This window comes from Eleginops maclovinus, chromosome 16 (assembly GCF_036324505.1).
Source record: "Eleginops maclovinus isolate JMC-PN-2008 ecotype Puerto Natales chromosome 16, JC_Emac_rtc_rv5, whole genome shotgun sequence".
NCBI lineage: Eukaryota > Metazoa > Chordata > Actinopteri > Perciformes > Eleginopidae > Eleginops > Eleginops maclovinus.
The window spans coordinates 20047291-20059289 of NC_086364.1; the positions used below are offsets into that span (position 1 = coordinate 20047291).

The following is an 11999-nucleotide window of genomic DNA, read 5'->3' on the forward strand; positions in this document are numbered from 1 at the left end:
CTAATCTTAGTTTAATTCTGTTGCACCAACATTTAAACTCCAATTTCACACTTGAGGGGGTACAACTTTTAAAAATGGATGCCTTTTACAGCCTAAAGTTAGTTTACGAAACAGAGTAGTTTGTAATCGTGCGGATGGTTATTTTAAATCTGGATTTACTCATTTAAACCTAAACTATAATTAGAACTAACGTTAGATTGAATCAATCCTTGTTGGAGATACCTTTAAAATAATACCACTCAGGACAAATATGATATGATTGATATTTGGATACTTACTCATATTTGGTTCCAGTTTGAAGTTGATTAATGACTAAATGTCAGAGCACTGTGCAGCCTGAAGGATGGCTGAATGGTGCCACTCTGTGTTAGGATACATGTACTGCAGTATTGGCATCTTTTATACACTTTATATCCAGCTAACACTATTTTTTTTAAAGCTGATCAATTAGTCAATTAATCTGCTACTATTTTGACAAATTTTTCAAGCACAAAAGGCCACTCTTCCCCAGATAGGGCCTCTCATTTGTGAGGAATATTCAGCTTTTTCGTGTAATTTGAGCAAATTAAATCATGAGGTCCAACACATTTGATGAAACACCAATGAGTTTTAATATCATAATTATTATTTTTCTTTTATCGCATTGGGCAAATAATTAATTAGATAGCTGTAAAAAACATTTTTTAGAAAAATAAAGCATTCTTTACAATCCCTTCATGCATATGTTGATCTGGGAATGGCTAGACAACATAAAAAGGAAAGGTAGTAAATGTTGTAAACACTTTGGAGAGACAACATATAACATCTTTTTAAAGGTCATAATGCAGCTTTTCTATAGAAATCCAAATAAAAAGACAACAACCTAAACATTAAGGTCAATATGTTAGATACTTTAGATTCTCATGTTTATAAAAAATACATTACGGTACGGTAATATCAGATAAAGGAACTACCACATGCACTTATTGTACTTGTGCGTTTTCAGTTTTTAAATTCATCTGCAACAAAACTATTGACTACAACTGAGGCACTTCCAGGAGATGGTTTCTGTATAGTGAGGCGGTGGCAGTCGATGTGTCTGAACTCAGCGGCAAAAAGGCCGAACAGACAGAAGAACAGCATGACCAAAGTCCACTCACACACCGCAGCCCCGGAGGGAGAGCCCGTGTTGTGGAGAACGACCACTGAAGGAGAGAGGAGTCAAGGAGTGTGTCAAAATCTGCAGGGTACTGAGCAATGAGATCTAGTTCATGTTCTTGTTCTCAGCCTGTAGTTCCGTCTGTCTGTAGTTTCCTGTTCTGTATGTGGTTGTATGGGCGCCTTCAATATAAAGGACCTCTTCAAAATAGAAAGTGTACATGTGATGCTTTATACGGCGCCACCTCATCCATAGTTAAATCTGTCCTGTTATCTGTCGTGCAAAGAAAATGTGATTTAAACAGATAAATGCAGCTACTTCAGATTGACTGTGGCAACAACATAAACCATTTAAAAGGTTTAGAGAATAGCTAAAGGACATATTTTGAATAGGTAGCTAACAGGCTATTTTCTTCTTTCTAGCTGTAAAGGAAAGTTAAAATAAATAGTTTAAATAGAAAAAACTTCATTTATAAAGAGTTGAAATAACTTAAAAAAGGTTGTTAAAGGTTGAAATAGATAGCTAAACATAATTGATTATAAGTATAAATCAACACCTTCGGTCTGACTGAGGTACGGACAAAAACTTTGACCTCAAAATCACTGAGATTTTATATTTACTGGATGAGTTTTCTCTCAAAGCACACAGACAGGAAGGATACTCAGGATGACCAGGACGGTGCAGAGGCTGCAGCAGGTCGCCCTGGCCGGCCCGACCCAGCAGCGGTCCTGAGACGGACGAGCCCTGTAGGTCAGAAACAGCTGCACCCAGAAGTAGGCCAGACCCACGAAGAAAGCCAAAGACGCTCCCAAAAGGTGAATACTCCGTATGACCGATTGCTACGAGGCCGAGGCACAGTGAGGAGGGAGTGAGCGCCGTGTGGTCGTTATGGCTTGGAAAGAGATTCTTTTATTTTGTAAATTGTTACCTGGAAGTTGCCAATGATGGAGATGCTTAGAGAGGAGATCAGTCCCAAAATAATGCTGGCTATGTTGGCCTTTCCGTGGTTTCCAAAGTCCTTCACCTGCTGGAAACGGATGATGACAATCCACACGGCTGAGAGACAAACAGAGGGAGGAGAGCAGAAGATGGTGAAGATCTAGAGGTAAAATATATACTTCAGGATAACTTTGTCAACGTAAAAATGAACCATGTAACACTGGCTCGTATGTGAGGAGAACATACATTTAAAAAACAGCCACATGTAGAATACAGGCGTCCCTACAGGTTCAATAAGACTGAAGTATGTGGTGAACAGAAATCTAGTCAATAATCAGAATCAGGACTCCTTCTTTCTATTGAGATAAAGACCAAACAGTATTAATTAAAGAGGCAAGCACACGTTGATAATTAAAACAAGTCAACATAGAAGGCAGAAAGGAGAGAAACAGCAGCATCGAAGCTTTATGTTAGCCACGCAATGACATAAATAAATCCATCATTACCTAAAAGAGAGCAGATGTTGCACATCTGGGCGAAGATACAGCTCTGAGGGTTGTACGATCCACACTCACTGACAGGATGAGGAGACAGTAGACGCATTATTATTCAACATTAACTCATACATAAGGATTTAGGATGACATTTTACGCTAACTACTTTATTTATTTTGGAGGATTTTACCGACCTGATGAAAGGGAATCGTTTTGTGACGTTGACTGATCCATTTGATACAGAAACAGCAAACCTAAAGGGAAGGGAACACACATATTGGGACTCAGAGATAAATATTCAGAGGTATTAGGGTGAAGCATACATTTCATTTCTTCATCATTTAGTTTTTTCTAATGCTTGGATGGAAAAAATAAGACTTGATATTCAGCGATTGGACTTTAAAGCAGAGAAAAAATAGACAAATGGCGGCTGTACTTAAAAAACATGTCAGCTTTAGGTTATTTTATGTGATATTATATCAATAATATGACCGTGAATATAAAATACATATAAATGGTTAAAAATGTGGAACACAGGGCCCATAAACCCCAAGAGTTAGTGCCGGCGGGGGCCACTCTGTTATTGATGTTCCTCTTAAAATGTACATTAGCATGGATAACACATATTATCAATAACTGTGAATAACCAGAGGTGAAAACAAGAGTATAAAGTCATAAATAAACATAAACATTAGGCGAAAAGATCCAGTAATCTGCAAGATTAGCTGAGGAAGGACACACACACACACACACACACACACATATATATATATATATTTATATATACAGAATTTCCATATTGTGTCCGCCTTATCAACTGTAACACTTGCTCAGTTTTATTAGTGATCAAGGGAGAAGCTGAGTCTTAAAGTTAGTAAATAAATAATTAATACAATTACTCAGGTAGTGAATAGATGTTCAAACAGATGAACGATAACAGACATCAAATGGCCATAACTGTTAGCTAAATATGTGCAGCTGTGTTCAGATTTTCCTCTTCTCTTAATACAATATACTGTATTTGAACACAGCATTTACATTCAAGCTAACTTTTGTAACACTTCCTCTGTAGATCCGTTTGGAGAAATTAGATAAGGAAAAAAAAAAGCTCAATGACATCGGCACATCAGTGATATTAAAATAAAGCAAGCTCAATACTCACACAGTCCAAATGCCCAGTGTGCCAAAGACAGCCTGGCACACCGGGAGCAACGCCAACAGCCACATGTTGGTACAGATGGAGGGAAAACACACACCTGCCTTACGCACACAGGTAGAGCGAAACACACATGGAGGATTTAAACTCAGGGAGACGACAGACCTCAAAAATAAAATACTTTTGGTGGGAGAGAGAAGTTTGTACTCACTTGTCAAGGTGCAGCTCAAAAGCGCCTCATTCCATCATTGCCATAAGTACCATAATGACACTAACAGATGACACACACACACACACACACACACACACACACACACACAGATTTCCTGATGTTTCACACACACACATTTAATAATCAGTATATCTCTATGAGCACAAAGCTAACTCATGTGGTTATTGTAAGGGTCTCAACGTACTAAAATGTTGAGATTCTCAACAAAAAGGCTGCCTTTACTCCCCGCTCTGTGGATTATTCAGAGGTGCACTACACCGCACCTTACGGTAAGTCACAGCTTCTTCTATTTGACGGCTGGGTTGAACTTTGAGCCTTTTAGATTTACAACCTCTTGTGAACTAGTTCCTCTCCTCCTCTTTCAGTTTACCTTTTCCTTTCCGTTAACTGAAAGCAAACCACAAGGTCTAAAGACTAAACCACACACACACACACACACACACACACACACACACACACACACACACACACACACACACACACACACACACACACACACACACACACACACACACACACACACACACACACACACACACACACACACACACACACAGGACAGATTCGATGAAACGTGTCCTCGGCAGCCATCCTCTCTCAGGTTGATCGTTACAAATGTTAAATTAGGAAGCAACGGATTAATAATTCTCTCAAGTAAATCATTTTTCCTTTTGACAAAGCAAGAACTTATATGACCTTTTGTTCTCCGACATAAAATAGTCATAAACATAATTTACGACAACATTATTAATCACCGTTTGAGTTATTTTTCAAAATACGTTTTCACATTCTGTTCCATTGATATTTAAAAACCTGCAGGCAGAAATGAAAACAGATTGACAGAGAGAGAGATTCTTTCAAAGAGTTTTTTATTTGAGGTTCAGCATTCACCACGAGGATGACTTGTCTTTTGGTTTGTGCGTGTGTGTGTGTGTGTGTGTGTGTGTGTGTGTGTGTGTGTGTGTGTGTGTGTGTGTGTGTGTGTGTGTGTGTGTGTGTGTGTGTGTGTGTGTGTGTGTGTGTGCGCGCATCAGAGCTCAAGCTCAATTTTGACGTCCATTTTAGCCATAAAGGGCTCCAGCAGGGGGCGCACTTCTTCAGACAGGAACCTGGTGACCTGGACGGGAGGACACGGAAGAAATAAATAAAAACAATAGATTATTTTACCAAACCATTGTCATATATTTTGTAAATGTAAAGCCTCAAAAGTATTCGGGGATAGATAACTGTTTCTCTAAATTATAACCCACAGCGTGTCATTCTTATTAATAGCAACAGGAGGAGCAATAATTAAAACACATTGCAAGGATTGGTTCACAAATGCTTACCGAATAAACTCCAAATGGAGCAAATTGTAAATTAAATATTTGGTATGGAAAAATAGCCATGATAAGTATTCATTATTTAATAATACATGTGAAAATGGGTGAGTGCCCCCTCACCCATTTTTGGTAATGTTTTTTGTTTTGCCCAAACAAAAAACATTACCAATAAATCTACGGTAAGATATGAAAATGTGCTCATGAGAATTATTTTGTATCTGCATCATATTAATTATTATAATTATTCTGAGCAACAAACATAATTATCTTCATAATTTATAAATATAAGATTATTATTATTGTCACTTTTTTAAATGTTGGTTTATTTTTCCTCATTTGTGGATTATTATTTTTGGATGTTGGTGTTCTACCTGCTGGGGGGCGCGGCCGATGAAGGTCTTGGGGTCCAGGATGGAGTCCAGGTGCCCGAGGATGGGGGCAAAGTAAGGGTCCCTCTGGACTCTGGCCAGCAGGTCGTTGTCCCCCCCCTCCTGTTTGACCACAGCTGCTGCCTCCTGGGACAGAACCCGGATCTTCTCGTGGCAGTCCTAAAGGAGTCGCATTTTAAGACTGTCCAAACATATCCAAACCATCTGTTGACCCTTTCGCCTCCATAGACAGATTTTTTGGCTTTGTAATTTTCTGATCATTTGCAAAAAGTGGAAAATAGAATTAATATTTATTTTATGGCAGTTTTTTTTTAACATGAAGGACCTGCAGTACCTGTCTGTTTCCTCCGGCCTTCACCATGGCCATGATGATGTTCTCTGTCGCCATGAAGGGCAGCTCGTGGCGGATGTGTCTCTCGATGACTTTGGGGTAAACCACCAGCCCCTCTGTGATGTTCTGCAGAGTGCTGAGGATGATGTCGGCCGTCAGGAAGGACTCGGGCAGGGAGATCCTCCTGCGCAAGAACAAGAGAGGAATAATTAGTCATAAAGTAAAAGAAGCCAGAGAGAAAACCCCTTCAGCTGAGTCAGTTATCCGCGTGTCTGCGGCGTTGACCTGTTGGCGCTGTCGTCCAGCGTCCTCTCCAGCCACTGCACGGACGCCGTCTGCAGCGGGTCGGACAGCAGCGCCACCAGGTGTCGGGCGAGGCTGCAGCAACGCTCCGCACGCATCGGGTTCCTCTTGTAGGGCATGGCACTGGACCCTGGGGGAGGAGGAAGAAGATAACGTCATGCTGATGAAGTTTGTACAGATGCCTGAATGACAGGGTAATATGCGAGTAAACGTACCAATCTGCTCTTTCTCAAACGGCTCCTCGATCTCCTTCAGGTTGGCGAGCAGGCGGATGTCTGTGCAGATCTGCAGCGACAGAGGAATGATAGTTGAGCATCAATTTATGTCATGCAGATTTCCTTTGAACCACAAGGTGGCAATGTTTCTCCACGTGTCTCCTCCTCCTGCAGCTCACCTTGTGGACAGTGGCTCCCATACTGGCCAGGCTGGACAGACAGTCCACGTCCACCTTACGGCTGTACGTCTGTCCGGTCACCAGGTAGGCTCTGTGGAGGAAGGGAACAACATCAACAGGGTTAATAGCAAAGCAACTGTCCATTACCTGGAAACACCACCTTTATTGTGGCCCTGACATTCAGACAGTTTACACAACGTAAGCTCGTCATGGGCAGGGATCGAAAATATTGTGTTTGCCCACAGAACTTACTTTTTGAAGCCAGCCATCTCCGTCACCATCCTGTCAAGATCTTCCACCTGATGAAGGGAAAAATTATAGGTGAAAATTGTGTGATGCGTGTCATCATGGAATTAAGTGCTCCAGTGGGTGTTTACAAGTCTTCCTCTTCAGTCCCTCTGTGTGCCATTCTTTATACTCTTTACCCAATTGGGCGGGCGATCTGTGATTTCTGCAATTTGTGAATTATCACAACAGTCTGTGATACCATTTATTAGGATGCTCTTTGACACCGAAAGTAAAATATATGAACTATGTTGGTTTCTACCTTGTCATGTTCCCCCTGAAAGAGCTGCAGGAAGCTGGCCTGGGTGCCGGTGGTCCCCTTGACTCCTCTGAAGCGCAGATCATCCCGAGCTCTCTGCAGGTTCCTCATGTCCATCGCCAAGTCCTGCAGCCAGAGACACGCTCGCTTCCCCACTGTGGTCAACTGGGCCGGCCTGGAGGCAGAGCAGAATAAATACAATGAATAAAGTAATAATAATAATAACATTTAATAAATTACAAAAGACAAAACGGAGATGACAGGCTCCATTCAAAAATGTTAATATAATTAAGACACACTCTTGATTATATGCAATTAACACAACACTAAAGCATTCATTTTAAGAGCTTTAGATCATATTTAAGACTGCAAAAATGTTTACAAAGAAGGAGATAAATTAGGAGCCCCAGGCAAATTGCTTAGAGTTTTAAACGGTGGTGAGGTGCAGCTGTGTTCAGACTCACTGGTAGTGTGTGAAGCCGAGCGTGGGGAGATCAGCGTATTTCTCTGCAAAGTTTGACAGTCTGTCAATGACTCGGGCCAGCTGTGTGGATATAAAACAAAGGGTTTTAGTGGCAACTTATTGCATAATACACTCCATACAACCCTTGCATGTTTAGCTTCTCTATGTATGCTATGTGTGGTGTGAAAAAAAGGTTGAATGCAGTGATTATTTCTACTGCGTTGACTTGTTACTGAACAGCTGAGGCCTGCCAAGAAAGATATAACAATGTCAAAAGATGCACAACTGAGCGTGTTCCCTGGCAAACAGCTGAGCCTCACCTTGGGCAAGAGAATGTCAAATCCGTCACGCAGCATAATCAGATCCTGGGGAGGAAATACAAAACCACTTATGAGAAATTCTAAAGAAAAAGCACTACACACATAATCCTTATGCAGTATTTTATTATGTAGAGGGCATTTGTTGGAAATAGTGCCCCTTTAAAAGGAGCTTGAGCAACTTAAAGACGCCCAATTATGCTTTTTGGGGTTTTCCCTCCCCTGTAAAGGTTTTGGTGCATGTAAATGGTGTGCAAAGGGTTTGAAACCCCTCCTTTGGACTCCTTTGTTGGCTTCAGTAACATACTGACATCACTATCTAACACTCACGCTTCTATTGGCTAGCGCTCCAACACATTGTACGTGATAGGCTAAGGGGCGGGATATCTCTAAGCTGTTGACCACTCACAAAAGAGCAATCCAGCTGACCAATCAGAGCAGACTGGGCTCTGGTTTCAGACAGAGGGTGAAAAGAGGTGCTGCAGCACAGGCAGTATGAGAAACATAAAGAGCTTTTTGAACATTAAAGCATGGAGACATGTCCCAGGAGAGATTTCAAAATATAAATATGAACCTGAAAATGAAAATGAACATTATAGGGCCCCTTTATTTTCCTTTTTCCCATTTGTTAGTAGTTTTATATTCAAATTCAAGCCTCCAAATATTTGGTAAAATCATAAAACTCTTATCTCTCTTTCCTGTTTGTCATTTTTTCAAAAACTCATTCCCAGGGCTTTATTTTATACTATATCTGGTCAGAAAGTTCCTCAATTGTAAAAATATGAGATTCGAAATTGTGCGTACTACGGCATACTTACAGTGTTGTCGCCCACGTAGCAGGAGGTGGCACCCAGGTGGATGATGGGAGCGGCGGCGGGGCAGCAGTGGGCGAAGGTGTGAACGTGAGCCATGACGTCGTGTCTGAGTTTTCGCTCCTCCTCGGCCGCCATGGCAAAGTCGATGTCCTTTTCGTGGCTCTCCATCTCCACAATCTGGGCATCGGTGATGGGCAGACCCAAAGCCTGAGGAGGAGGAGGAGAGTGATGAAGAATAAAGGAGTTTGTTGATAGTGATGTACAGTGAATGTTATTCGAGCGTGGATTTTATTTTGATTTAATTGCTTTGATATCCTTGTTCTATTAGGTTAAATAATCACGTCACTCTAGGATGAGTGAACGGAGGGCAGACTGATGACATTACTTATCCTTCTGTCCTCTCTACCGTACTGACGGGCATGTGCTCTCCTCGTGAGATCCTGATTAGGTTAAAGTTTTTCTATCGAGATAAAGCAGTCATGTGATGGGACTCCAGAATTGACAAATAGAGACTGAGTCCCAGTCCTGAATCGAGCTTTTTCAACCGATGTTAGAGTTTTACACACCACGTAGAATCACATGTAATAAACATTTGTATTTTGCTCACAAACTGGTAGAAATATGAAGACAGAATGGTTGCTCATGCATCGAAATAAGCCAGAGAATTACTTTGAGTCGTAATCCAGCTAAATATTAAATCTAAACAGAATGGGTTGATTGACAAAAGCTTCGCAGGCATTGTTTCTGCAGGTTTTTAAAAATGTAGATGCAAGACTTTTTTTATCATACCACATAGAGTGACATAATAACCATTTCTATGTTACACTCAAGCTTTTGAATTAAAATGACCCCCCAATCCAAGTCTAAATCTAGCTAAATGTAAACTCTAAATCTTAAGAAGCTGGCAGTGAACGCTTCATTCATGATTACCTGCAGATAACAGAAGAGAAGAGCCTTAAATGCATTGCTAATTAAAGCACATTTAAGGCTAACGAGATATTTTCCGGCCTTCATTTTAGGCACTTCAATGTAGGACGTTGAGGGACTTTAAAGGAGGGGTAAAGCTAAAGATCAAAGGTCAGTCTGTTGGAAAGAAAGCCTGTAAATAGTGACTGAATAATGAAATACTAAAGACTTTAGGCTGTTACCACGCAGCCTCTCCGGGTTGGTCTGTATCCTGTTACTGGGACATTCTCTGCATGCTATTTTCACACACCAGCCACACAGAGGCCGCCACAGGCACACAGAAACCAAAGTAAAGCTAGCCCCCTGAGGAACATCCCAAATGCAGAAAGGATGGACTGTGATCAGCTGTGATTAGTCATGTGAGGGGATGCATGTGAGAGATGGTCTGTCTCCAGTTAACCCCCCCCCCCCCCCCCCTTCCGACCCTGTCTATTTTAATATGACTAAAGCAGGATTCACAACAAGTTATTATAAGATTTGCAGAATAAGGATTTGAGTGTTTTTGATGCCAAGAGGGGACTATTAAGCACATTTCTGCTTGTGTATTTTTGATGAGCCTTTACGCCGGTGTGCTAAACATGAGCTGATGGACCTTAGAGATGTCACGTGCAAGCTAAATGTCAACATGTTCCAGAGGGTGCTTTTTTTTTAATAACATATGACGGCATGATTGCAGACTGTGAAACCATGCATTGCTCAAACCCACTTCTATTTGTTTTGAATTGTGTTAAAGACCAAAAGTTTCCACAAGTTAAATTAAAATATGTAAGATATTCAGGGAACTGTTTATGCACACACGTTTGATGGACCAAAAAGTCTATATGCATGTATATAAACTGATACAGATGTGTCTGACACTGTTAGACAGTGAGGGTTAAGATGGTTTAAAGAAGCTACTTAAGTGGGAACCACTGGATTACACTGTAATTGCATCAGCACAACCAAACAAGAACATTATTAAGGCTTGTTGCAGTGACCATGGTGGACTATGGCCAACATTTCCTCTCTATGGTTATCATCATAAAGTTAATTAAGAACAGAAACATGATATTTGAAGAAAGAAAACCACACAATAGGCCTATAACCTTTGTTTTCTTACTAGACTCCATCTTTAGGAAGAGTCCAGTAGTACTTGGTATACTATTACACATATATAGGTTTAAGCTGTATATACACCTCACATTCTTCTATAAATAGAAGTTAAAATGTATGTTTGAATAAGTAAATACTCATTGTGTGTGTAAGTGAGGTTAAAAACTACATTTACTCATGGTTTCTGAGAGTTTTATAGCTTTTGAACTAAAAAAAACAACATGCATTCTGATAAAAAATGTTGTTTTTTCTTCCCTAATAGCTTGTCTTGATACTTTATATAATGGGTTCAGTTCTCAGTTGCACGGTACAAGGAGCAGACATAACTCTGACAGTGACATGCATGCAGAAACTTCCCTCCCTCCTTAAAACTATATATAGAGCAGGAAACTTGATAGTGCACTCTAAAGGTCGCAAACTTTAGTTCACTTACAAAGCATGAGATTTTATCCATATAAACAAGAAAGGGCACGAACTAGCTTTGCCATTTTGCATCTACTATGTGTCAAACCTTCTCAGCCTTGGCCAGGTATATCCACAGCTTCCTCCAGGTGGTGAATTTCTTCCTGTCACTGAAGTTGTAGGCCATTTCCTTGCTAGCATATCTGGACACCAGCGGTGAACGGTACTTCATGTACTCGTCGGATCCCTCCATGTTTGGTACACTGGGTTTAGTCTGCTATAACACTAAAGTCTACCCTGCACCTTCACACGCACACACCAGCTTCCCAAGTAGCCGACTGCAGCTTGTAGCATCACATGGACAGCAGTTTTGCGACACTACAAGACGACTTACGGTGTGAGGTCAGCATGCGACACTTTCTGTCGCTTTACGGCAAGTATAATGAAATTGTTTGTTCAAAAATAGCTGCGACGCAACAGAGTTAAAACAACGCCCCATTACGTGAGAATACGTCATCGGTAACAACATGCTAGTGGTTGTAAAATATTATGTATGGACTTTGAAAATAATAACCATATTTTGTTTAAAACACGTGATTTTGCCTGGGTCCCTGAATGTATCTCGCCACATAGCGTGCATAATGAACCTGTTCAGGAGCCAAGGATGAGCTCACACATTCAGGATGATTTATATTATTCGTC

At 40.8% G+C, this 11999-nt stretch overlaps 2 protein-coding genes across 3 annotated transcripts; both read right to left on the bottom strand.

Moving 5' to 3' along the window:
• Window positions 1-646: 646 nt before the first annotated feature.
• tmem150b (transmembrane protein 150B) lies at window positions 647-4227 on the bottom strand. 2 transcript variants are annotated; one of them, XM_063903255.1, is made up of 7 exons: window positions 3939-4227; window positions 3734-3831; window positions 2766-2825; window positions 2584-2651; window positions 2067-2194; window positions 1800-1977; window positions 647-1184 (listed from the first exon to the last, which is right to left on the bottom strand). In XM_063903255.1, the coding sequence occupies exons 2-7, from the start codon at window positions 3796-3798 to the stop codon at window positions 982-984; spliced, it is 702 nt and encodes a 233-aa protein (XP_063759325.1). In that variant the 5' UTR covers window positions 3799-3831; window positions 3939-4227; the 3' UTR covers window positions 647-981. The 2 variants fall into 2 exon arrangements, with proteins under 2 accessions (XP_063759325.1, XP_063759326.1); XM_063903256.1 differs by lacking the exon at window positions 3939-4227 and having other exon boundaries at window positions 3734-3917.
• A 584-nt stretch (window positions 4228-4811) lies between these two features.
• Window positions 4812-11708, bottom strand: adsl (adenylosuccinate lyase). The gene is made up of 12 exons (XM_063903233.1): window positions 11407-11708; window positions 8841-9044; window positions 8026-8070; window positions 7707-7786; window positions 7246-7417; window positions 6951-6997; window positions 6699-6789; window positions 6520-6589; window positions 6287-6434; window positions 6005-6185; window positions 5653-5829; window positions 4812-5076 (listed from the first exon to the last, which is right to left on the bottom strand). Exons 1-12 carry the CDS (start codon window positions 11548-11550, stop codon window positions 4990-4992), a joined length of 1446 nt encoding a protein of 481 aa, XP_063759303.1. The 5' UTR covers window positions 11551-11708; the 3' UTR covers window positions 4812-4989.
• Window positions 11709-11999: the final 291 nt, after the last annotated feature.

Bases quoted from the DNA above. Each gene is read 5' to 3' on its own strand.
- tmem150b (XM_063903255.1), bottom strand. From the start codon at position 3,798: ATGTGGCTGTTGGCGTTGCTCCCGGTGTGCCAGGCTGTCTTTGGCACA. The intron at 2,826-3,733 runs GTGAGTATTGAG...CCTTCCCTTTAG, and splicing joins ACACTGGGCATTTGGACTGT to GTTTGCTGTTTCTGTATCAA. The intron at 2,195-2,583 runs GTAATGATGGAT...TTTGTCTCTCAG, and splicing joins CAACATCTGCTCTCTTTTAG to CCGTGTGGATTGTCATCATC.
- adsl (XM_063903233.1), bottom strand. From the start codon at position 11,550: ATGGAGGGATCCGACGAGTACATGAAGTACCGTTCACCGCTGGTGTCC. The intron at 6,998-7,245 runs GTAGAAACCAAC...TCCCTTCATCAG, and splicing joins TTCAGGGGGAACATGACAAG to GTGGAAGATCTTGACAGGAT. The intron at 6,590-6,698 runs GTGAGCTGCAGG...CTGTCGCTGCAG, and splicing joins TGGGAGCCACTGTCCACAAG to ATCTGCACAGACATCCGCCT.